The sequence below is a fragment of the Balaenoptera musculus genome, chromosome 8, assembly GCF_009873245.2.
Source record: "Balaenoptera musculus isolate JJ_BM4_2016_0621 chromosome 8, mBalMus1.pri.v3, whole genome shotgun sequence".
Taxonomy (NCBI): Eukaryota; Metazoa; Chordata; class Mammalia; order Artiodactyla; family Balaenopteridae; genus Balaenoptera; species Balaenoptera musculus.
The window spans coordinates 93,539,532-93,566,683 of NC_045792.1; the positions used below are offsets into that span (position 1 = coordinate 93,539,532).

Genomic DNA, 27,152 nt, shown 5'->3' on the forward strand with positions numbered 1-27,152 from the left:
CAGGATGAATTAAAGTCCCCCAAAACAGAAGAAAGTAAAAATAAGAGCAGAAAGGGACAAAATAGAAAAAAAATGTAAGGTAAAGAAAATCAGCAAAACCAAACACTGGTTTTTTGAAAAGATAATAAAATTGATAAACATCCAGTAAGACTGATCAAGTACAAAGAGAAAACACAGATTATCAATATCAGGAATGAAAGGAGGTGTATTGCTACAGGTTCTATAGGCATTAAATAGGCATTGACACACATTTAGTCCAATAAATTTAACAATTTAGGTAAAGTGAACATATTCCTTGAAAAATACTACCTGCAAAACTGACATGAAAATGTACATAATCTTATGGCTATGAAAGAAAATTGATCCATGATTTAAAACCTTTACACACCAAAAAAACACCTAGCCCAGATGGCTTTTTTGATGAATTCTCAGTCTTTCAAGGAAGAAGTAATGCCAACCTTGCATAAAATTTGTCAAGGACTAGAACTTTTTCAGCTCCTTCTATGAGGCCAGCATAACTTGACACCAAAACCTGATTTTAGTATTACAGTGTTGAGCAAAAGAGTAAATACTGTTCGATGCCATTAATATGAAATTCAGTAGTGGGCTAATAGAAATCAGAATAATGATTACTTTTGGAGGGGTGAGGTTCTGACTGGGGTGTGGAATGTTCTATATCTTTATCTGGGTAGTAGTTATAAGAGTACTGAAGGTAGAAATTCATTGAGTTGTACCCTTAAGATCTGTGCACTTTACGTATGTTATATCAAAAAAGACTCTAAACTTGCTCTGGTTAAACACGCTGATATTTCGTCTTAAATATCACGTAGTTTCTCTTAAACCTAAATTGAATCCAGTGTGCGTGTCACGTGCTCACGTGCTATTTTGACTGCCTTGATGCCCACTCTGATGGAGCTGGCTTGAACAGCAGGGAGCCTTTGCCTTGGTCTCCCTCTTCTTCGGGAGTAAGGCAATTACCCAGACCCAGAGTTGGCTGTGACGGAGCATCTAGTTCTTCACTCTCTTTGCTCACTTCACACAGTGTGGTTTTCTTCACAGGCACGGTGGTTCTGGGAAGCGTACTTCCAGTCAATCAAAGCCATTGCCCTGGCCACCCTGCAGATCATCAATGACCGGATCTACCCATACGCCGCCATCTCCTATGAAGACTGGAATGACCCTCCCTCCGTGGTAAATGAATTCCGGGGCGAGCCACATCAGGCCTGGGCCAGCTATCAGGATGGGATGATGGAAAATGTACTGAATTTGTAAAGGTTATTTAAATTCGAGCTTTCTAAGATGGGAGTGTGCCGTAAGACTTGGGGCCAATAGGACCAGCTGAATTTTGAAATGATGACAAAAGTAAGAAATACCGAAGCAGCAGCTTCCAGTTTATTTTAAATGTGCTTAGGAAGACAGTATGTTTATTTATTACAGAAATAAATGGGGAGGCCTGGGTCTTGTTGGAAATGGAAGACTTCTGATGACTTTTGCAGTTGTGGTGCTTTGAACTCTTGAAAGGATTCTGTAAGCAACTTAATAATAACAGCTTATATTTTGAGCACTTCCTCTTGTGCTTTATGCTAAGTGCTTTCCGTGGATTATGTCAGTTAACATTCAGACCCCTTGTGAGGAACATCATCAGCAAAAGTGATCGAGAGGCATTAGGGATTGCTCAGGACTTTGGCTGAGGCCCCTGGGTATTTCCAGCAGCGAGATGGTGTGGTTGGAAGCTGCTCACAGGGCTTCGTCCTTGCTTGCAGGAGTCACGAGGCACTTGTGGCCTTGCAGGGAGTGTGTCAGCGGCCACGGCTTCTTTCTCACTGAAAGTGCCTGAAGCTGGAGAACACCTGCCGTCTGGCTCACAGACCCCGAGGCCTCCACCTGAGAGCACTAGGGTCTTCTCCATGTCAGACTGAATCGTTGCTCTCTTTCCGGCCGGCCGTCCTTGTCTCCTGACTCTACCTTCTCTAGATAGTCCTGTGTGCTGCCACCTGGTTAATCTTCATGTGGGGCCCTCCTTCCCTCCCTCCCTCCTTCCTGCCTTCCTTCCTCCAGCCTTTATTAAGTGGTTCCTGTGTGCCAGGCAGTCTGCCATGTGCTGAGAAAGCAGAAAAGGAAAGCAGGCCCTGCCCTCAAAGGAACTCTCCACTAACTTGGGAAGCCAACGAGGAAGGGTATTGTATGAGTAGTTCTGTACACCCTAGTGTACGGGGTGGGGCAGGCGGCGCTGCTGGATGGGGGTGGGCAGGACACTTCCTGAAGCGAGGGTGCCTGAGAGGAAGTAAAACGGTAAAAGCAAAACAACAGCAGACACCTTTCTGTCTTGCTTGAGGTAAAGTTTCCTTCTGTCTGTCTCTTCCCTTGAATCTGTTGCCAAAGGTAACCTTCCAGAATGTTTCTATTCCTATATACACCTAACTATGTAATTTTAGAACACAAATGGGATCATACTATACATAGTATTCTGTACCTTGCCTTTTTCACTTTACTAATAGATCATGGGCTTACTTCCATTTCATTCTATATAGGTATACTTCAGGTTTAAGGATGGCTGTATACTATTCCATTGTTCAGGTGTATCTTATATGCAAATCTATTTTCTAACAGTAATACAAGGGACATCCTTTCATATGTGTTTGCACATAAATGTGTGAGTGTATCTACAGAATTAATTCCAGCTGAGAAATTGCTGAAAGAATAAACACATTTTGAATGTTGATAGATATTAACAAATGGCCCTTTCAAAATACTGTACCAGTTTATAGTTCTACCAGAAACATTTTGGTTATTCTGGTTCTCCATGCCTTCAGTAACCCTGAGTACTTGAATTTTTGCTCAAGTGGAGGTTGACATCTCTGTCAGTTTCTCCCAGACTACAAATATAAATCCTATCTGTATTTCGATTGGTCACATTGAATTTTTAGATAGTTTTAGGCATTTATTCATTCAGTGGGTACTTACTGAGTGCCTGATATGTTCCAGGCAGTGTTCTTGGGACTTGAAATATGTCAGTCAACAAAGCAGAGAAAAATCCATGCCTTGGGGATTTACATTGCAGTAGATCTTGCTATCTGGAAGCAAGATTTGTCTTTCTGGTAGAATTTTAAAGTTTTCTTTATATAGGTCCTTCACAAGTCCTGAAAATTTTTTTCTTAGGTATTTTATCATATTTCTTATACTCTGATAAAGGAATATGTACTCTCTGACATTGTAGTTTCTAACTTTTGTGTGAAGACATATTACTGGCTTTTGAACATAAATTTTGAAATACTCTTTTACTGAATTCTGTAATTGTTTCACTTTTTAGAAGTTGACTCTCTTGTGTCTTCTAGATATGCAATCATATTTACAAATGCTAATTGCGCTTCCTTTTTTCAATATTTGAACCTTTTATTATCTTTGATCTAATTATCTTGGCTAGTAGTTCCAGAACAATGGTAAATGATGATCTGAGTGTTAAAAGGAGAAGGGCAGGTGTTTCTAGTCAGGGAAAGGGGGGGAAGTTAGGTTCCATCCAGAAGGACCAGCAAATTCAGAAGTCAGAGGGACAAGAGAGCATGGCGGTTTCAGGAACTTCGAGGGGGTCAGTGTGGCAAGAGTGAAGGGGGCTTGTGAGGGAGAAGCAGAAGGTGGAGCCTGCAGAGGGCCCAGGACACCAAACACCTGGCATCTTTTTTTTTTAATTATTATTTTTTATTTATTATTTTTGGCTGCGTTGGGTCTTCGTTGCTGCGCGTGGGCTTTCTCTAGTTGTGGTGAGCGGGTGCTACTCTTTGTCGTGGTGCGTGGGCTTCTCATTGCGGTGGCTTCTCTTGTTGCGGAGCACGGGCTCTAGGCGTGCGGGCTTCAGTAGTTGTGTCGTGCGGGCTTCAGTAGTTGTGTCACGCGGGCTCAGTAGTTGTGGCTCGTGAGCTCTAGAGTGCAGGCTCATTAGTTGTGACGCGCGGGCTTAGTTGCTCCGTGGCATGTGAGATCTTCCTGGACCAGGGCTCCAGCCCACGTCCCCTGCATTGGCAGGCAGATTCTTAACCACTGTGCCACCAGGGAAGCCCACACCTGGCATCTTATGGAAGGTTCTGGAATGTTATCTGTGGGTGATGGGAGATCACTGAAGTATTTACACAGGAATCATGTGGTGAGATTGCGTTTCGGGTCAGTCTGACAACAGTGTGGAGGATGGATCTGTTGTAGGAGGTTGAGACTAGAGGCAGGAGGCTGTTTCAGGAACCCAGGTGAGAATTAATGCAGGACAAATGTGAGTGATATTAGGGATCACTGAGTAACTGGTGGGGGGCAGTTCAGGAAGAGTGAGGAACATGGTGTCGTTTATCCAGATGTGGAGTGTGGGCGCACGGGTGTCATGGGCAAGGGCGGTGTTGGCATCCAAACTCAGTCTGACTGCAGGACCTTCCACAGTCCAGCTCCAGGCTGCCTTTCTAGCTTTATTTCCTTCTGTTGCCTTTCAGGGAGCACTAGATCTCTGGCAGCACAACTTTGTCCTTTCTGTGTTTGCTCCATGCTTTTCCTTCCCTGTGCCCTTGTGACTGTTAGTCCTTTCACTGAGATGCCTCTCTTCACCATTGTCTCTGGTCATCCACATTTTATCTGGATATCAGGGGCCTGCTTATATACCCCTTCCTCCATGAGGTTTTCCTGGACCCCTAACTAAGCACGAAGTAATCTTTCCTTCTTGTAACTCTTAAAGCATATTGTCTGTTTCTTTCCTATCACTTAACATGCATAGAAGTATAATTTCCTGTAAAGTTTTAAGCTTCTTAAGGGAATTTCTGAGTTATCTTGGTATTCCTCATAATACCTAGGATGATTTAATTCAGACAGGAAGCCCTTGATACATAAAGGAAGGAAGGAGGGAGGGAGGAAGGAAGATGGGGATCCCAGGACTTGAGCCATCCAAGGCTCACTCACATGCTGTTGTGACAGCCATTATTTTATTTGACCTTCACCCTGTTGGGAAGGTGGGGAAAGTGATAGATTCTTGTTCATCTCTAAAGGAGACACAGTGAGGTTCACAGAGCCTGATGACTCGTCCAAGGTCATATAATGGGCAAGTTGTGTAAACAAGCAAGAACCCAGGTCTTCTACCTGCAGAGTATCTTGAGTTACTTATAGAGTTTTATGGGAGCCATTAAGCCTCCTCTGGGCTGAAACGTTTCCACTCTTGTGAGTATATGGTACAAGCTTGAGATAAAGAATGTCACATCTGTTCCTCTGTAGGAGAATTCATACAGATGGGATGTTCATGACGCAGCCAGAAAATGTGGAAACAGTAGGACTTTATTCTGTACTTTGAGCTAAAGGTCTAAGAAAAGTGTATAAGGATAAATGGTTGGGATTTTGGTCTCTGTCTTTCATAAGAATATAGACTAGGAGAAAATAGTATATGAAATTTTATAGTTTTGAAATAGATGTATTTTAATTTAGGACAAAACGATCAAAGTGCTGGACTCTAATTTGGGAAAGAACACAAGTATAAAAAGCATAGATCTGGATATGCAACTGGAAAATATATTCTTAATTTTTTCCTTTAACTCTCTCTTAAATAATCCTTTTTAGGGAAATTTAGTGTTTACCACATTTCTAGGAGTTCCGGTGTTGAGAGCCCTGATTTAAAGCTGTGGGTTGTACATTTCTGCATCTTTAGTGAAAGCAACTGACAGGCAGCCTGAGTAACGTTGATTTATTTACAGTTAACTTTCCCCCTCCCTTTCAGAAATACTTAACCTACCCTACATGTGATTACTATGAGCCCAACCTTCAGGGGAGTCTCCCCTCTAGATTCCATCAAATTACAATATCAGACACCCCGAGGTGGGAGTAGGTGTGGATCTTGGTCAGTAAATCAAGGGACGGTCTGGTTCTTTCAAAGATCTGCTGTCAGGGCCTCCAGCCATGCGCTGAGCTTGCTCAGCTGGAGAGGAGGGGTGAGAGTAGAGAGCCCTGTTTTGGCCTGATGCCGCTGCCTTAGTTTAATGTAAAACAAAAGAAGGGCCTATGTGTGTGAATGATGGAGACAGCGAGGGGTAGCCTTGCAGAAACCAAGTGCTGGTGTCGGCAGATGCTTTGCCATTCTCTTCTGTAACCAGAGAGGGGGCCGATTACGTTCTCCACGTTGCGCTACACTCTCAGAACTTGAAAAAGTTTGAGAAAGTAACTCTGGAGCACACCTTTAAAGTTGCATGGCTGTCAGGTTTGGAGAGATCAGCCCTTTGTTTTGAATCTTCTCTTTGGAAGGAATTTCTCACCAAATTAAGGTTCTTTATGAGGGATGACATGTTTGTTTTTATCGTTAATTTTCTTAGCTCCTCCTGTCAAGGATGCCTGCATTTTACTATCTTTTTAGTCTCTCCATGCTTTCATTTTTCTCCCTTTTTTTTTTGCAAGTATCAGCAAAACTTTATCATCCCCCCAAATACTCCACACCTGTATTGCTTCTAAATGTCTGTGTCATTTCTGGTCTTGCCCCTTGGCAGGCCTGGTCCCTACATCTGGGCCTAGCCTGTGTGGCTGGGGATCTCCTCGGGCACCCTCCCCCACCTTACCTCTGGTTCTCTGCCAGATGTGAGCATGTCTGGAGGACAGAGACTGAAGCAAGTGAGCGTTAAATGTGATGCGGGGATGGAGTGGGCCGAGAGCTGTGAATTTTTGGATTTCTGGCATGTGCCAACAAAACCGTATATCCTCTCAGTGTCAATTTTTAAAAACTAAACGTAAGGTAGTCCTAAAATCATGTTGTAGAGTGAAGTAGTTTCCCATGTTATTTTTCTACAGCGTGATTAGAAAGATTATACTCCACCTTATCAGCATGTCCTAATTTTATTTACCCAGTCCCTTTTGACAGACAGCTTTGTTCAAATTTGCTCTCATAGATAACACTAGTAAAGATACCACAGATTTTTTTTTCTTTTCGGCATTGACCATCCCAGATCTAGAACAGGAAGGAGAGACAGCTGGGGTCCCATGGCTGTTGACAAAATTGATGAGAAAAATGGGGAAGTAACTTAAAATGGATTGTCGAACCTCGCATAAGAATAAGGTTGAAAATAAGAGCTTGTTCCTATGAAATGCAGCCAGAACGGTGACTTAGCTGCAAGCAAGGCCTCAGACGAGGATTATATACTTACCTAGACATCCTGTCAGCATCAGTCCAAATCCAGCTTTCGGAGGCAGGCAGGGAAGGCTTGGTAAGTGGGAGGGTTGTGTACGAGCACTTACCTGACTGGCAGTCATCACCCATGAGGAGCAGGGGTCAGAGCTGTGGGCACAGTGCAGCAGAGCTTGCTGTAGCCCCTAGTTCTGGGGGAAGTGGTTCTCCAATATCAGTATGCATCAGGAGCTCCTGAAAGGCTCATGAAAACACAGATGGCTGCCACTCCGCACCTAGTTTCCGAGTAAGTCTTGGTGAGGTCCTAGAATTTGCCTTTCTAGCAAGTTCCCAAGCAGTGTTGATGCTGCTGGTCCGGGGACTCTACATTGTTGTGGGGTTGATTCACAGTGTGAGTCCTGACTCACTGCCTGGAGAAAGCTCTCCCTCTCTCCCCATCCAGTCCCTCTTCTGTACCCCTGGGGCTTGGATTAGAAGCATCCAGGGCCTGGGTTCAGCCCACATCTGTCTCAGCTACATGAAGAACTCAGGGCTACCGGTACTTAGAAGTTCAGACAGCGGCCCTCATTCACAAAGGTTGTGGTTGTACAAGCCGCTGAAAATATCACTCAGCTGTAAATACGAACAAGCTATAAATCACTCTGCAGGCCGAAGAAGTGCCAGCTCAGATGCACGAAACGGAACTCTGAGTTGAAAAGATACCCGGTTAGCAGTCTGTTTAACTCAACTCCATGCCCTTTAACTTCCAGGTTGTGGAATGTTTCTCTGGAATTTGAATGTCTCTCCTGCCCCCCAGGAGGCCTTCTTGGCCTATTCTCCCCTTCTTCCTCCCACTGCCCAGATATGACTGAAGTATGTATGGAATTTAGAAATCTTAGCTTGAATTTTAAGTAAGTTTAAGCTTTCGGAGTCTTTTGTTTTTAGAGGCACCACATTTACAGGATCACAGTCGCACAAGCGGTCCACTCTACTGCCCTCAACTCCAAGCCTTTCCTTGAGCAGCCTTTGCCATTGAATTGTTTCGTATCTGTAGTTGCTTCTCTGGAAACAAGCTAGCAAGTCTCAGGTCATGGAGTAAAGAAAGCTGAGTTGGGTCTGTGAATGGAGAGATGCAGGAAGATCCCAAGAGCTGGACCCGGAACCCCAAGCCAAGAGCTTGGGCAGTTCTGATGGTCAGATAGAAAATGGAGAAGATGAGATCACAAGTCAGATCCAGGTGGGGAGGATAAGTAAGGCACGTGAAGAGACAAACTCGGGGGTGTTGCAGAGAGAATCGTGTCAATCAGAGCATCCTTCCTCGTAGAGGGAGACTAGTGTACCTGAGTAGCACACACCTGCACGGCGACTCCAGTCGTGGCAGTGGGTGAGCCACATGCACGGTTTCCCTGGATGCAGGGCTACATCTGCGGTTTTTGTAGAGTTCACTTTTATGACTCTGGCTTTCGTGAGTCAACAACTGACTGCTTCCTTATGTCACATATAGGAGGGCAGCAAATGGAGTAGTTTCTCGAAGTCTGTGGGAGCTTGATCTGGCAGTAGATGAATTGAGGACATATTGAGTGTTTTGGCAAAGTCATCCCTCACGCACCAGCTATCACTTACTAGCACACCAGATTCCCTTTCCCCTTGTTTCTGGGGCCACTTTCATTCTCCTGTGAGTCTGCTTAAGAGTTTACCAGGAAAATGAGTTGTTGCGTATCACAACATCAGGATAATGAATTCTGTTTCCATTTCTAACATCCTATACTGTTTACATACCTATCAATTAATATTTGAGTGTAGTTTTCTAATAAATGGGTCATTATAGCTGCAGAGTAGAAAAATTTCCACATTACTCTAGCTGGAGGTTGATTCTTGATTTTTGGTTCTCTTTTGTATCTCAGCTATATCGCTTAATTTTGTAAATACTTTAAAAAAATTGTATGGCTTAACACATGTATGGTTTAAAACTTCAGATAGTAAAATAAAACATGTAACTAAAATTAAGGCCTGTTCCCAAGGGGCAGCTTCTTTCAACTCTGTCAGCTTTCCTCTGGTATTTATTTTCCTATCTCCTCATAAAATGCTGATAGTGCTATTTTTGATTTCTCAATCACAGACATTATCTTTTTACTTCCTTAGAGTTAGTGCTTTGTTTCCTGTTCTTGCCTCTTCCTCTGCACATTTCTCTTCTTTCTCATCTTACCAGTGGGGCGGTATCATCATTTTTCATTACAGCAGTGTTTATTGTTGCATTATTAGGACTATATAAATGTTGCTGTCAATGGAACCAAGTAGTAAAACATGATTATGTATAACTTTTTATTTTCCAGGAAGTGAATACATAACTGCCTTTTTTTTTTTCCCCTCCTAGTTTTCCACGTTCCTATCACTGGTTGTTACTAAATTTTCCACCAAAAGAGTGAAATGATCAAGCACAAGTAAACTATAGGATTTCCTCCCTCCTTCCCCCTTTCTTTCCCTCCCTGCCTCCCTCCACCCTTCTCTCCCATAGCCCTGCACCTGCAGCTCCAGTGTGGATTGATTGCTCTCTAGGTCTCCTATACAGAGGTCAGCCTAAATTCTCTGTTCACCATGATGCTCGGAATTCCCTTCTTTTCTCTTCTTTGTTGGATTCTTTGTTTCTAAGTTCTAACATCTTTCTCTTTTTTGGGTTATTTTTTCCAGTAGTTTCCCCAGAAAGGGGACTATTGGGGGATAAATTTGCTGTCACCTTGCATGTCTGAAAGTGCATTTATTCTATTTCACATTGATTAATAGTTGAGCTAGTGTAAAATTCTGGTTGTGGTAGCTTTTCTTCAGAATTTTGTAGACATTGCTTCATTGTCCTCTAAGCTTCCTGTTTTAATCTCAAAAAACTGAGGTGTCATTCTAATTCCTGATCCTTTTATGTGAAATTTTTTATCTTCTTGGGAAATCCTGTGTTCTGAAACTTTATGATGGTGTGCCTTGGTATGAGTGGTTTTTTGTTCATTGGATACTGGTTTGGGCCCTTTATAAGGAAATTTTCATGTTGTATATCTTTGATTCTTTTTTTCCTCTGTTTTCGTTTTTTTCTTTATGGAACTTGGGTACCTAGATGATGAATATGCTAGACTGATACTTATTTTTCTTATCTTTGCTTTCCTGTTTATCATTTCTTTCTGTCTTAATGGACTTTTGTTTCAATTTCTTGGGTATTTTTTCAATTTTATCTTCTAACCTTTCTTTTGATTTTTAAAATTTTGTTCACTTTTAATTTCTTAGAGTTTTTTCTTGACTTCTAATTAATCTTTTTTTATATCTTCCTATTCTTGTTTTAAGGATACTGTACTTTCTCTCTCTGAAGATATTTGTGGTTTTGTTTTTATTTGTCTTTAGCTCCCTGTATTGTTTGTTTCCTTTGAACTCCTTTTTCAGGTCTTTATTTTCTATCTTTCATATTGGAAACTTTCTTCAAATACCTGATGGTTTTCAGCAGTCTACTCTTATTTAAGATAGAGGCACTGAAAGCTGATTGGAAGCTCTGCATACATGGATAGGCTTGTCACCTTATGGGCTTTACTGAGGTTATGAGGATGGGGACCTGATTGTTGGTATTCATGGGTTATTTCTGTTGGATTGGTTCACTGATCCAGAGAATAATCTTTCTGCCCTTGGGAGTAGGGAGAGGATGGATAAGTCTGGGCTGCATGCATGTGGGGAGCTGAGTGGGGGAAGGAGATGGGTTCTCATCCTTCATTTGATAGATGATCACTTAATCTGCTGTATTCAGTGTGGTGCCTTACCCTGCCTTCCGTGCCTCATGTCTCTGAGTAGGGAATCTCTCTAATTCATTTTCCCCAGAGAATAAACATCCTTCTCCTGCTAAAGTGGCAGAGGGTAGGGAGGACAGGTAGGGGGTTGGCCTGCCTGTGCGTATAAGTTTAAGGGATTTTGGAACCAACTGTTTCTTATTCTTGTTTTTAGAGTCCCTCCTTCCTGGACACCTAGTACCTCCAATTTCTGAATCTTCTTATCATCATCCTTGGAAGGTTTAGCTTCTTATGTTTTGCTTGGTAGCTTATGTTCCCCTATCTGCCTTTTGTTTGTTTGCTTAAACAGACCTAAAATTCTCTATTTTTTTAACTTTTTATTGTGACATAATTTCAGACTTAAAATTCCCAGAATAGTACAGAGTTCCTGTGCACCCTTCACTCATATTCCTCAAATGTTAATATTTTACCACATTTCCTTTATTCTTTTATCTGTGTGTGTGTGTATTCATATTTATATATGTCTTTTCCTGAACCATTTGGAAGTTGCAGGTATGATGTACCTTTACCCCTAAATATTTCTCATGGAATCATAGTACGGTTACCAAAATCATTTGGAAATAAACAGTGATACAACATTATTATTTAATTTATAGACCTTATGTAGATTTTTGCCAGTTATCCTCATAACGTCCGTTATAGCAAAAGAAGATTCCAGACCATGCATTGCATTCAGTTGTCATGTCTCTTTAGCCTCCTTTGGAACAGCTTCTCAAGTCTTTTCTTTGTCTTGCATGGCATTGGCCTTTTCAAAGAGAACATGTCAGTTATTTTAGAATATGTCCCTTGATTTGGGTTTGTCTGATGCTTTTGTGTCAAATTATGCATCATGTTCCAAATTATAGAAATTTAAATTATGCATTTTTGACAGGAATATCACAAAAGTAACGTTGGTTCTCAGTGTATCACATTGGAGGACACATGATGTCAATTTGTCCCGTCAGTAGTGATGGTAACTTCGCTCACAGGTTTCTCCAATGGGAAGTTACCCCTTTCTTTTAACGTGTCTTGTGGGGAAATACTTTGAGACTGTGTAAATATCCTGTTACTCCTCAAACTTTCACCCACTAGTTTTAGCATCCACTGATGATTTCTTGCCTGAATCAGTTGGTGTAATTGTTGCCAAATGGTGATTTTCTATTCCCATTCTCTATCTGCTTTTGAGAGTGATTTTTCTTCTTTAACCTGGAGTTCATGTCTTTAATCAGTGTTGGAAAATTGAGTCATTTTCTCTTTGAATATTACATATCTGTCATTCTCGCCAATCCTTCCTCTTGGAATCCTATTAAGTGTATGTTAGACCTCTTTCATTCTGTTGTTGTGTCTCTCAGGTTTGTTTGTTTGTTTGTTTTTTCCCCTCATGTTTTACACATTTTTAACTCTTTGTGCTACATGCTGGATAATTTTTTCACATCTATTTTGCTCTTTAGCTGTGTCCAATGTGTTTTTTTACCCATCCATTGAGATTTAAATTTCAATAGTTATTTCTAGAAGCTGTAATTATTTTTCAAATCTGTCTGATCTTTTTTTCATAGTATCTCTTTTTTTCCGCATATGTTTTCAGTTCACTCTTTTATACCTTAATTATTTGAGATACTCACTTTATATTCTCCAGTAATCCAATTTTAAAATTTCTTGTAAGGTTTAATCCTGTCATTTGTCTACCGCCTGTTGCTCTTGTTGCATTGTTTCCTTATATGTTTTATAATTTTGGAATGTGAGTTCATCTCTGGTAAGATTTCTGTGGAAATCTTTGCCACCTGGGGTAAGGGAGTATTTCTCCAGAGAGTTGGTTTGTTCTTGTTTTTTTTTTGCTTCTGCCAGGTGTTCCAGAAGTATCGCAGAGATAAATCACTTTTTAAAATTAATTTCTTGGTAAGAGGTTTCCATACTACACAGGGAGAGTCCATTTAAACCCCAAACCTACGTGAGGGCTAACCCCTGTGGAAAGCACCCACTGTGCCCAAACTCAGGTTGAAAAGGATAAATGTTTTTCTGTTGTCTCCACATACTAGGGGTGACTTTCTGGACTACCTTCTCACTGATTGTGCAGGCCTTTAAGGATTCTGGCTTGATGTGTAAGTCTCATTGCTAGTTTCCTTCCTTCCTGTGCCCAAAGCCATGTCCCTCTTCCGGTATGGGTGTGAAAACCCACACCCCTGCATTAATAAGCCCAGCAACAGCCCCTGCCCTCCCCAGGGTACCACGGTGTTAACGAGCCCCTCTGCCTTCAGCTCTTATTCGTAGGTTTTCTTCATTTTAGGTTCCTGGCGATTTCCCATTTCCTGAATATTTAAAAAGACTTTTGTTATATTTTAGTCTACATTTCTGTGTGTCATCTAGCAAGAGACTCCATCTGTTTCACCTCCCCAAATGTATTGAACTCCTGTCCACCGGTGTCTCCTTGCCTATTCTTTTCACCCTGTGGGTTCATATGCCCTCCCCTGCCCCCCCCCCCCGGCCCAGGAGGAAGCAGAGATAAAACATAGTAGACAAAACATGTACCTTATTGGAATTCCAGAGAAGTTAAGAATTAAGAAATGACTGCATTTTAGAGGTTGCTCTTCCCGCTTTGTATCAACTTTAATGGTGGTGTTACACTGCTGTCAGCTCAAAACTGCATGAAAGCTTTGGTTTCCTTGGTCTTAAGTGTGTGGGTGCTTTGAGCTCGGATGCCACAAGCTGTAACTTAATCTTTCCCAAGAGTTTCTGTTTACCAAGCTAGTGAAGTCTTCCTCCATACCATAGCTGACCTCTAAAATACAGTCAGTGGGCCGCCAGCAAACATTTTCATGCCCAGGCCAGAGAACGGGCCTCTCTTTCAAACTGTGACTGTTTCAGGTATGGGATGGTCAGATGAAACTGTAGATCTGTTTCACCTCTCATGAGAAGTAGTAGTTTGAGCCACCATTAGCATTCTTGAACACTTTGGATTATAGATTAGCCTTGTTGAGTTGAATCAGATACGTTTCTAGTTTTTTCACTGAAGTATTTCTTTTAAGTGTTTTCAGTGTACTTGTTAAGTAACAGATCCAGGGATGGGGAGAGTGTGTTTGAAGACTGTGTCTAAGAATAATCCACATTTTTTGCTATCAAACAGCTGAACCGTTATTTTTAACATATAAGATTATGAACCAGTAAAATCAATGATGTGTTATATTTGTGCCTACTTTATTATATTCACCCATTTAATTGATTTGACAGTATCTTAAACCATCTTACCATAGATATGTTTAGTGAAATTTATTACTTGCAGACTGATATAACTCATGAATTATTAAAAGCATCAACATATGGAATCCACTCTTTCCTCATTCCAGCTTCTTTCAATATGGCTTAGGCTGAGCCATTTAACTGGCTTCTGTCCATCCCACTGATGGAAGCCACAGCCAGACGAGGGTTCTTATAAATGATTGGCTTCCTTTCCAAGCAAGAGGAGGATGAAATGTCAACTTTTCCTCTACCACCTGAAAAGCAATCAGGGGCAACCCTTCCTGCTCTTCTTGACAGTAGTTTGGCTTTATAGAAGAAGGGTGGGCACTGGGCCAAATGTGAATTTCAGTGCTATATAAAGAAAAAAGAAGCTAGAACTCAGATAGTAACTGGAATTTTCAGAGAGGCATTCAGATGGGTTTAACCTGTGAGCCTTCAGAAAACTAACTCTAGCTCAGAAATTCCTGAACTGCAAGTTTTAATCCCTTCTTTCCTGGTGATGATCCGAGTAAATTGAGGTTACTTACCGAATCTCTCTTTGCAGCAATTTCCTCATCTGTAGGACTGGGTTTAGGGATATTAATAGCTTCAAAAGAATAGTGTAGCAGTTAGTGACTGATTACCAATTACTAATCAGGGTCATTGAAAAGGACATTTTGGAATCAACCTGAGTTCAAGACCATTTATTAGCTTAACATTGTGCTTTCTTATCTCTTTGAAATTTGTTATCCTTATCTGTAAAATGGGATATTACTTATTTCACAGGATTATTATGAGATATTAATGAAATAATATATGTGGAAGCATTTTGTAAGTGGCATTAATGTAATGCTGCTAGTGTAATGCTTTATCACATGGAAACATACATTCTAGAATTGGATGGGACTTTGGAGGGGAGAATTGAAATTTACAGAGGGTGTTTTTTTGTACCCAGATAGCCTCTATTGTGTGCTTTCTGTCGTTTAATCCTTACAACCCAAAAGTAGCATTCTGTTGGCTCCGTTCTTACAGATGAAGAAAGTGAGTCTTATTTATTTCTAAGATCTATGTCCCCATCATCCCATTTTATAAATGAGGAAATGGAGGTCTGAAGAAGTGTGGTGACTTGCCTGATGCAGAGATTCTCAGTCCATCATTCCATCTATTATAATACACTGCCATGGTTTCACAATAATTTTTTTTATCTTGCACACAGACTTGGCCCTCAAATTAAACAGGAAACACAATAGCACCTAATTAGATTATTAGTGTAAATATAGAAAGACTTCTGTCACTGGCTTCATGGTGGATTAGATATGCTAAATGACCTTCCCAACTGAACAACGAAAATACTGAATGAAGTATGATAAAGCCTGTTGCTAAGCTGGTATAAAAGTAAGATATTTGTAGACCCTAAACAAAGTGAAATTAGGTGTCCTGGGAGGTGAGTGGGGGCCAAAGCTGGCTTTTGCTGCAGAGATTTTGCAGAGTTTGATGACCTGGAGCTCCCTGCCTGGTAACTGTCTGAAGTAGGGGATAAGGGAGCAGGGTTGAAAGCCTGTGGCCTGTGCAAGTTGGAGAATCTGTCAAGAGCTTCCTGGATGAAGCCAGGAAACTAAAAGAGCCTCTTCAGTGTAAGGGTAAAGAAGAATAAGTCTGTATTGACCCTGGTGTTGAGCACTGCATTCAGAAGCCACCTTCACATGGTTTGTGGTCCAAGTTCATACTACAAGTGTGGTCCGAATAAACCTTAAGAGGAGAATTTCATTGAAGGTGGCCCTGAGTTGATAGGGACCAGCAGAAGTAGACACAGATCCTCTCTGGAGGAGCTCATCTTCAATCCAGGTCTCAAATAATTCTTAAAAATAAAGTGTCTATGGAAAATGAGCAGCTCGCAGTAAAAAACCATAGTTTTTTACTACATCAGAGTGAGAACCAGCAGAAACACAGCTGCAAGAACTTCAGATTATTAGATTAGATTAGATTATTAGATTCAAAGAAATTGTTCAGAATGCAGCCCAAAGAGATGGAAAATATGAAAGAGTAGTGACGTGGAGAACAGAGGAACAAGGTACAACATACGTCTAATCAGAGTTCCAGAAGGAGGAGAGAGAGCGAATGGAAACAGGCACTTTTGAAAGAATAATAGCTAAGAATTTTCCAGAACTGTTGAGTGATACCAGACCTCAGATCGAAGAAGACCAACAAACCACAAGCAGGAAAGTCACAATGAAACTGCAGTGCACCAAAGAAAAAGAAGATCTTAAACACATCTAGAGGAAAAAGAGACTAACAGTAAAAAAAGATTTGGCTTGCTTCTATGACCCTGAGTTAGTCTCTGTGGCTCAGTTTCTTTGGATGTTAGAGGGTCACCATACCTGTTACTCCATTCCACCCAGATGTGGTTAGATGCATTCCAGTGCCACCATATAGAAAACTTATTTACGAGTACATTACTGTAAATAAATTGTAGGAATCCTAAGTTTTTAATTCACTGTCTCCCTTGGTTGTGTCTACAGCACTAAGGGGATTTCTAGCCTTTGATTTTCTTCATCTTTCCTGTGTCTGTTTAATGTAAAGTCAGTGAGATTTAGCCATCAGTGTTCTCCTTGTTTTTCGGAACAATCAGTTATTTTTTATGGGTGGGATGAATCAAAGACACAGTGCAGCAAGTAGACTTCAGGCTTGTCCCCAAATCTTTTCTCTCGCAATGTAAGAGAGCCTGCTGGAAGACATCCTTAGGTCTCTGTATTTCTCCAGCTTCCCAGGTCAGCGCACGCCCAGTGGAGTGCTGTGCTGCAGAGTGGAGCTGGAGAGGTTTAATGGTTAAGGCAACTTGGGCCACGTTACTGATTGCCCCTTTCAGATCTCCCAGCACCCATTAACATAAATATCATCTCACCGTTTTGGACAGGGGACACCACCCTTATGCACGTTAGTAATATGATGCTAATGCTTAACCCTTTCATTGCTCTCTGTGCTTCAAAGGCCTTGCCCTAATCCATTGATAGGGAATCTGTTTGAACCTAGAGGAGAAATGAACGGGTTAACTCCTTTTGGTTTTGCCCTTTGACCACTTCAGGATGAGAGGCATGATGAAATACTTTTCAAAGTCTTCAGTGGAAACACATCATGCATAATTGGAGCAAAAAAGAATAAATCAAAGCTTTCCCCCCCCCCCTTTTAGTCTGGTAATTCATAATTGAAACCACATTGAGGTAAGAGTTGATAACTTCAAAACAACCAAGAAAACTGCCCTTTCTATCAAGGTAGGGATAGGTAAGGCTACTCATAACCAGGGGCTCGAAAGCTTCTGTGTAACAAGCCTGTCCTCTCCTCTTTTCCTTTCTCCTCTGACTTCTCACTTTTCTGCTCTGGCATTATACCTTCATTTAAATCAAATATGGGTTGACTCAAATATCTGCTTAATTCTCTTCTTGTCACATGAAGTTATACATAGTGACATTTTAAAAATGTCTGCTATGGTGAGTAATAGGGATTAAATTTTGGATTATGCTGCTTTGAGCTTGACTCCTCCTGTCTGGAATTTGGTTGGTTTAGGTTGAAAGAGTCCTTTTGTTGGTATTAGAATGTGGTCTTCCTCAGTCTTGATTTTATGATCTTCCAGTAGTTCCAGCAAGAACATTTCAGAATGGTTAGCAATGTGCTCACCAGCTTCCTCCACTTTCTGTATGGTAGGTAACCTTGGCTGGAATGGTTTTGGTTAGGCTCAAATATGACTCCCATGGCCTTTCTACTAAGGAAGCAAAACAGGATTGCAGGAAGGGCCCAGACAGCTTCCTCTGTGTGAGATTGCCAAAGGCACTCCTAGTTAGTTGAGATTGAATCCCTTTCTTGAAGGAGAAGACCCCTTTGAACTGGTAGTTGACTTTAAGCCTGGTCTCCCAAGGCTTCTCTTTCAGGGGATCCTGACACCTGAACCCACATCTCCATCTTGCTGGTTTGTCTGTTCACTACTACTTCATTCACCAGGGCTTTCCAGAATAAGTGATGTGATAGGAGAGAACTTCTCGAAAGCGGGCATGGTGGCGTGACAGTTGTCGTGGCTCTCGTGGATTACGTTAACAGTCTGGATCTCTCAGCTTCCATGATGAGTATTTGTTGTAAGAGTGAGGAGTGAAGCGGGGAAGGGGGGGCGTGAGATGACGGAGGTATTTGGGCTCAATGCCAGTGCTCTGTCAGAATGACACACACTTCTCCTCTTGGTATCTCCTCTCACCTTGGAGTGAACAGTTTCACTGAGCGTATCTGAGAACCAGGGTTCCGAGGTACAGCTGTGGTAGCTGGGCTTTGCCTTTTCCTCTGGTCTCTATTGCCGGGTGCCTGGTTTCATGCCCCATCTTGCTATGATGGAGATTTAATCAGGCAACAGAGTTAATTGCCAGCATCGTTTGCTTTTTCCCTGGCAGAAGTCAGAGTCTTGAGTAAATTATGGAGGTTTAAATTTGCTTGATTTCCTGCAGAAAGTGGGGTCAGGAGGTCCCAGACTGTAGACACTCTCTGTGGTCAGCCAGCAGGGGGTCAGTTCTTAAAGGTATTTCAGAGGTGACTAAATGCTGTTTTTGAAATGTCCTTCTCCAGTATGTTGTTTTTTTTTTTCTTCTGGGGGTTGGTTTGTTGACCTTACCCCAGCGGAGTGGAGTGTCTGCGTGAAGGCGTGCACCCCAATTAAAGCTGCCTTTCTCCACGCTGTCCCTGGGCTCCAAAGGCAAACGGGATTATGTTTGGGGAGGGAGAAGCACCCGGCACAGAAGCCCAGCTGCAGATCAGCGTTTCCTATTTCTGACCTTTTGAGATAGAACATGAAGGTAGCTGTGTTAATTTATCAGTAAAACAATACTCAGGAAAAAGAAAGTTTCAAAAGAAATCAACAGAAGGCCAATCATGAGACTTAAAAAGAAACTTCTGTCATATGGTCTTTTCATGATGTGGCTTTAGCCTGCCTGACTCTGAGGTCTCTCGTCTCTGCTGTCCTTCCTTCCTCCTCCCAGCCCTGGCCCTGGTGGAATCTGTCCTGGTCTTGGAAGCAGGTCTTAGGACGTGCTGCTCAGTTTGCGCTTTGGCTTCTTTGGCCAGCACCCTCCTACCTGGTCCCCTCCTCACCTCCTCTAGGGAGATGGAGGTGACGGTATGGACCTTCGTGTGCCCACGGGACTTTAGGACCTTGTTTTAGTACTTGTTATTTGCATTATAATTTGTCTTTTTACCTAGCTGTCTTCCCTACCAGATGATGAACTTTTTGAGGGGAAGGAGTTTGTTCATCTTTGCATCTTTAATACTATTCTAGGCTTATAGTTTGTGCTCAGGAAATGTTGACTGAATGAGTGAGCACCAGAAACCATATTGGTGGGAATGATTGCTGAGCTGCTAATACCATTGTTTTAGCAGACAAGAATATGAATTGGAGCGAGCTAGAAGTTTTTTGTGTTTGCTTTCAACTACCATTCATGGATTTCTGTGTTGAGCCTTCCGCTGAGTGCTTATGTGCATAATCTCATTTAATCGTTATCACCTTAAGAGGCAGGTACTGTCATGCTCTCCATTTTACAGGTGAGGAAACTAATACTCACAGGAGAGGCTTTACACAGCACAGTAAATGGCAGCATCCAGATTCAAACTCTCTATTAAATATCCTAATCCTACACTTCTTCAGAATACTTAGCACAATAAGATGGTTGGTGAGTATTTTTAAATGCATGAACTAAGTTGGAAATCATTTCAGAGCTCGTGATGTCACTCATTTGAATGTACATTAACTGTTCACACCCATACACAAAGAGGACAGAAAGAACACAACCCAGATCATTTGGGCTTAACTTAATCATTTTTAAACAAGTTTTTCTTCAGTTGCACCAAGCACCGTGCTAGATGCTGGGTGTTAATAACAGTTATGGCTCCTTTTTTTCATGGAGCTTTCAAGATAGTTAAAATATAATGAATAGGAAGGAAAAGAGAAAATTGTGAAAATAAGAACAGTATATTTGGAAAGGAAGAAGTAGAGGTAGAGAATCCAAGTAAACCAGGACCCCAAAGCATGGTAAGGTAAAGGTAGAGAGGAAGAAGGGTTTCGTTTAAAAATCTTGGTGCTGGAAGATACCTCATGATCACTTAGCCTACCCCCACCCCTCTTTTGAGACTTGCAAAAAATAAATCCCAGAGAAATTGCTATTCCCACAAGATCATCTATTGGCTACCTTTATCAAATGTTTGTATGTGTCAGGTACTTTACATTTATTACCTATTTACTTTCATTAACAACCTCTAGATTGTTAAGAAATAATAAAGACATGTTAATAAGTAATTATTGTGTTAAGTAATACTACCTAGAAAAGTAGTATTATTATCATGATCTTACAGATTCAGAAACTGAGGTGCAAGAGAGGTTAAGTAATTTAGCCAGGTCACACAGCTGGTAAGTGAAAGAACCTGGGTTCAGATTAAGGACGTGTGATTCTGAAACTGACCCCAAACGTGCTGATTCACTTTTGAAGTCTTCTGCGTCAACCTTGGTGGCATATCCTGCAGTAAAGTGTCAAGCTTGTAACATAGTAAATGTGTGCTCAGCAGCTTCTGTGTTGCCTCCATGTTCATCTCAAAGCCTGTATTTTATGGGAAAGTGTTGGCAAGATTTCAGAACTTGTTATGTTCCTTTACATGCCCTGTCTCCCCAGTATGCTGCCTTTTCTGCTTCTCCAGTCTTCAAGCCCTGTTTGGTATGCAAGTGAGTGGTGTGGAAAAATTGAGCACCGAAGACGAGTTACTGTCTATTTCCCACCCACCCGTTCCTTTGTCTCCTCCCCCAACCCATAACCATCCATTTCCCGAAGGGAGCTGGCATAAGGGATGAGACCAGATCTGTTGTCTTGCCAGAGACTCCGTTCCTTCTCCCTGGCAGCGCCGTGAAACCAGAGCTGTGATGCCTTTCAGCAGGGGTGCCTCAGTTTAAATTCCAAGAGATTCATTTTCTGAAACCAAGCTTTGCATCTCTCAGGGAATTTTCCTCTCCTTTTAATGTCATAGCGTCATGCAAGTGTGCTGGCATTCCCCACTTCTCCCAAAGAACAGACTTCATTTTGTTGGAGGTTTAATAGTTTTTCCTTCTGTGTAAGAGGTGTGTTTACCGTTTTAAATTTATGTGTTCCATTTGTGTCAGTGTTATATATTTGGTGTGTTTTTCTATTCCATGTACCCTGTGAAATCGTAGTGTTTGGGTGGGCCCTTACTTATTGGCCCAGATTTGATTATCAAGGATGAAGAAAACCTCCAGCATTTTTGTCTCAGAGAGAGCTGGAAGTAATAAACTCTGGAGTTTCCCACAGTTCCAGTTTCCAGAGTCTATTAAATGGGGATGCTTACCCCGGACTCAGAGTTGGAGGGTGTGGGGAAGGGCCGAGAACCACCACATCCTGGTGTTCTGGAGTCAGACGGCCTGGGCTCTTTCCCACTTCTGTCACTAACAGGTTATGTAACCTTGAGCGTCATTCACTATTTCTTCCTTCCTTTTTGGACTGGTAAAGCACATGATTAGACATCATTCACTATGTCTAATCCTACAGTTTCATCATCTGTAAAATGAGAATAATAGCTATCTATCTTGGGATTGTTGTGAGGCTCAAATGAGATAATTTATGTAAAGCACAGTGCCTAACAGTTCAGTGCTCAGTAAATCTTGACTATTTCGACATCACACGTTAAATTATTTTACACGCTTCTTTAAAAAATCTTTTTTTTTTTTTTCTTTTCCATTTAAAATGGTGATTTTCAAGCATACGAGTATTATGTTGGGAGGAGTAGATGAGTGGGCTGGGATGGTGATGGCAGAGAGACCATGAACCTTGGGGAGTAATTGTGACTTAAGCACAGGGCTACTTCCTGACCTCAGTTTCCATGCAAGTCAGGAAGCTATGAAAAATAAGATAGGAGTATAAAATGAAAAGGTGTTCCTACAAAGGTAATTAGATGCAGGCTACGAACACTGAAATCCAGGCACCTTCCTAAGACTACAGCTTAATGCCAAAGCATGATGTCATGGAAACAAAAAGTCAGCTTTAAGAAGATAGCCTTTCCTATTGTGTCTCTTGGTTGTGAAATCTAATTATGGCCTGTTGTGGACATTTTGGCTTTAATATCCTGATTACATTAGGACTCCAGGAATCCCGTTCAGTCTCCTTGAGTTCCCATCCATGTGTATTCCATGTGTTTGTGTACATTTCCTGTCCCACACTGTTACATCTGGCACACAGCTGTTGTCATATACGTGGTGATGGGTGTCCATCAGTGATATGGATGAGGTTAATGGGGGGACCTTGGGAATCCCAGAGTATGAAAGACTCTAGGGAGTGTAAGCAGCCAGAATAACAGATAGGTCATTTCATATTCAGCCTCCTCTTGGGGAAGATGAAGTAGGTCCTGGGCTTTTCACATATTAACATATGAATGTGAATGTAATTAATGCCACTGAATTGTACACTTAGAGATGGTTAAAATGGCAAATTTCATGTTATATTTTACCAGTTTTTAAAATTTAACAGTGTAATATACCAAAACCCATTGTGTACTTAATTATATCTCAGTAAAGCAGATTGAAAATATAAGAATGCTTTAACAGTCGTTCCCTATTATCAATACAAAAATATTTTTGTTTACATTGCTGCATTAAAAATGACAATATTTTAATGGTAGCAAAGAAATTGAATTTTATTCATTTTACTCATTACTTTTTAAACCTTATTTTGAAAAAAATTTAGACTTACAGATAAGTTGTGAGAATTGTACAGTGAACTCACATGCTCATCACCTAGATTCACACATTTCGTTTACTCTGACTCTTTATTCCCAGTGTTCAGAAGTGATGTGCTTTGATATGGTTTTTGTTTCATTGGTTTTTTTAGTTGTTGTTGTTTTATCTTTTTATGTTTTTAAAATTCAGTGTACTCACTACTTATTTGGTCCTTTCAATCTGAAAATTTGCATCTCATATCTTCTGTTCTTAGAACTTAATTTCTTTGATAGTTTTGTTTCTTCCATATTCTGTATTTTCTTTTTCAGGAGCCTCCTATTAGGTGGATGTTGGACCTCCTGGATTTTCTCATCTTTTCTGTCCTGTTTTTCATCTCTTTTTGTTCACCAGACTGCAATATGTCATCACCTTTATCTTTCAATACTGCCTTAAAAAAAAGATCAAGCTATCATATTTTTAATGTTCAAGGGTTCTTTCCTATCTTTGATAGATCTTTTAAAATAAAAATAGCAATTTATTCTTATTTCATGGATGAAAACATCTCTCTCAGAGGATATAATATGTTGTTGATGTTGTTTAAATTTCCTTCTGCTGCTTCTGTTGTCTCTGTTTCCTCTGAGTTCCTGTTTTTCTCTTTGTTCATTTGGTTTCTGTTGTTCATGCTGAAGATATTCTTGAAATGTCTGATTCTAGGATCTATCTGTTTGTGATTAAGAGGGAAGCACTAAAAACCCGATCAGCAGTTTTTTGTTTAAGGGAAGCTTGTTGCCCGAGGGCTTCACTGTAAGATGATGGAGCTTCGCTGTAAGATGGTGGAGCTTCGCTGTAAGATCATGGAGTGGCAAGTAAACCACATGACCGCCGATGTTTTGGGAACTGGAGGAGGCAGAAGGCCATAGAGCTCATCATTCAAAATATAGGCTTTAATTGCATTTTCCTCTCATCTGTGCCTGTGTTTCCATGTCTAGAGCTTCAGTTTCCTCAGAGAATAAACCTCCCTTCTCTAGCTCGGGCAGGGAAGAAGAGTAGTTTTCTGGCTGAGTGGGTAGGTGATGGGGAGGCTTATGCCCTGGGTCCGTCGCTGCTCCTTACACATATTTTAATTAGTTCTCCTGTTTTCAACCCCCTCCTCTTACTCACAAGGGCCCACTGAGCATAAGCCCTGAGCCTTTGTGGGGCTACAGTTGGGGCTCGCTTGCCTTGTTGCTCCCCCCGCCCTCCGCCCACCTTTTGGTACTTGGGTTTCAGCTCTCACTCTCCTGAGCTGTCCTCACTTCTCCAGCCCCTTTCAGTCTTTCAGAAACATGTTCATGCTGCTCATCAGCTGCTGTCTCTGCTCCCATTTCATTGTCTGGGTAGATTTATATCTATTAGCTGCACTTTTATATTTATATCTATATATATCTATTAACCCACTTTAGTGGGTTTGGGGAGGGAATGAAGATAAATGCATGTGTTTAATCTGCCATGTTTGACTAGAAATCTCTTCTCAGCTGCAAAAATTCTCTGCTCCTTGTTCAGGGGTATCAGAGCCAAACTTAATTAAAGAGCATCAGCACACATGTTGAGGAGGGAGAGACTTTGAACAGTTGCTTGGCTCTTGGGTTGGTCCTGTAAAGGCCGTCACGTCTCCCATGGTCAGGTTTATTGGTGACGTTGGGAAAGAGATCAGCCTCACTGTTCCTAGATCCCTCTGTGACCCACATTAATCTGTTCTCTTGCAGAAGTGGGGCAGTGTGAGCAACCCGCTCTTCCTCCCGCTGATCCCCCCACAGTCTCAAGGTTTCACGGCCATCGTCCTCACCTACGACCGAGTGGAGAGCCTCTTCCGGGTCATCACCGAAGTGTCCAAGGTGCCCAGTTTATCCAAGCTGCTGGTCGTCTGGAATAATCAGAATAAAAACCCCCCAGAAGGTAAGAAGGGAGGAGAGACAGTGCATTCAGGAGAGGCCTGGTTTGGGCGTTAGCGAACCCCTCAGCTGGGTCGATATTTGGATGGCCAAATGATTTGCATCCTTTGGTTTAAAATGAATTTTCCTGCTCTGTCAACAGTAATGCCATTTCTGAGACAGCATGACCCCAGTTTTCTCAGTCATCTCATTCTTGTTCTAGGGTGGCCCGTTTAACTCTAAGCCCATGGCATGCTCTGTAGCTGCAAGTGTTTGAGGGCTTAGGAATCAATAGGATCAAAGGCCATCAGCCTTGGGAAAACAGATCTCAGCTTCCCTCAGCCATCTCAGCTGATTTGTTTACATGAAAACTCAGTTTAAAAGGCATTAGTTTTCTCCTTCCTTATCTGGGCTCTGATACTGTGCTCTTCTTCAAAAAGGACGGCCTCACCTCCAGTGGGGAAAGTTAGCAAGGCACGCCCTCCCAGGCTGGAATCAGTTCCTTAAAGTGAGCCCTCTCTGGAAGTGCCCACCCGCTCATCCTTAATGGCTCTGTTGCTTGCCTTGGCCACCCCCGTAATCTGGCAGCTAGGGTTGAGGGCTGTTTGATTCATTGGATTTGTTTTTAATTCAGGACGCATAGAGTACGTTCCACCTGCATTTTGTTTCTCATTCAGTCCGTCTATTACTGATCCTAATCCCAGAGACTTCAAAGCTCCTGCCCTTTATAGCCTATTAAAGCCAGGAAGTTTCTGATGGATTAGAGCAAGGAATGAGTTTGAAGTTTGTAATGTGCGCCACTATCACCAATAAGGTCTAGTTTATTGCGTGACAGTAGTATCTGCACTTTTTATGGCTGTTCTTGTTTAATTGGTTATACTGAAGTCAGGATAGTCAACCCTGGACACTCCCGGTAGCAGATCCATAGTCTAGGCTGGGAGAAGAACGTACGTCTGTCTGTGAGGCAAATCAGGATTTAAATGTCCTCCTGAGACATTTAAAAATTTTTACTTGGTGGGACTTTTGTTCTCTGAGAGAATCAATACTTACTTTTTATATTCAGAGAGCCACAGTTTAGTAAACAAAGTAGCTATTTTAAATGAATAGTATGCCCATGGTATGCCCTGAAGCACACTGCCTTTTGTATTATTATTATTAACTATCTTTTATGCCAAGGTTTTTTTCCTCCCAACATTTCTGGATTTTTTTTTTTTTTTTGACTCTCAATAAAGGAGGAAGAAAGGGGTAGAAGAAAAAGGAAGGTGTTGGCACCAGGTGCCATCTAAGAGGGAGGAAGGGAGGAGGACGGGACAAAAGGAGCAACGCAGGGATGGTTGTGGGAGACCCTGGTCCACCAGAGTGAGGGGGATCGGAGGTCCTGCGTTGCTGATTCGTCTCTTCATTTATAAAGGAGAGGTCGTGTTTTCAGAAGGAAGGCTGCGTGTCCCTCGTGGGACGCAGAACAACTCCGTGTCCTGCTGCAGTCACGCTCCTGCACACGGAGGCCACCAGCTTTCAGAGGGCCTCCACCCCCACCCCGCCCTCCTGCCCAGATAGGCAGTTCTGGGGCTAAATGCAAAAGAGGCTTCTCCTTAGAAACCTTCGTTAGCCACTTTGGGCTTAAGGTGAATCATTTATTGTAAATCTGAGTCACTTCTTTGGGGCAAGTATCATTACAAATTACGAGAAAGGAGAAATCTTTTTCTTCCTTCTTGGTCTAAGCCCCTACGTTGGCATAACTAAAAGCAAGAGCACAAACCTAGGTTTTGGAGCTGGGTGTTAGGTTTTAATTTTTGGTACACCCTACTAAAGTGTAGTGGTTAATTCTGTGACCAAGAGTTTAGTTTATTTTTGAAATATTTTGTCTCTAGAGAGGAAAGAGAGCCCTCAACTGATGAGGCCCTAATTTTGACACGGTTAGGGACTGGACCAGCTTTTTTCTAACAGTGGCTTTTAGGTCAGGGCTCCGGCTCTGGTGACGTGGTTGTCTGGGGAGAACATGAACCATGTTTAATCTTCTGTGGGGTGTTGGTTCTGTTGGTGAATGCGGCTGTCAGCTCTGGCCCTCGTGCCAGCAGAGGCATCTGATTTTTCATGTACAGCATTAGTAACATATATATTTTTTAAAAAGCAAGTCCAAGGCTTTGAAATATTAGAGGCAAAAGTGATGTTTTCCGCTCTCTCTACATTTACTAGAATAAATATTGTGGCTAACATGCCTGCTGCTGGGAGGGTTAGTGTAGGCAGAAATTGCCCCCCCCCCCCGCCTTTTTTTTTTTCACTCTCCAACCCAACCAAATACTTTTTTCTTTTTGGTTACATTTAAGTCTAAATTGCTGGATTTGAAGTTTAAGTAAATACTTAGACTAGGCAATAGAAATTTCCAGCGA

At 41.7% G+C, this 27,152-nt stretch overlaps 1 protein-coding gene across 5 annotated transcripts in view; it reads left to right on the forward strand.

The window, feature by feature from the left end:
• Positions 1 to 27,152, forward strand: part of EXT2 (exostosin glycosyltransferase 2) — a 134,392-nt gene that overhangs the window by 64,249 nt on the left and 42,991 nt on the right. For 4 of the 5 annotated variants that reach the window (XM_036860832.1, XM_036860834.1, XM_036860833.1 and 1 more), the window contains 2 exons: positions 1,060 to 1,191; positions 24,598 to 24,787. In XM_036860832.1, coding sequence (XP_036716727.1) covers positions 1,060 to 1,191; positions 24,598 to 24,787 — 322 coding nt within the window. The remainder of the gene's footprint in view (positions 1 to 1,059; positions 1,192 to 24,597; positions 24,788 to 27,152) is intronic. The other variant, XM_036860831.1, reaches the window with a different exon arrangement.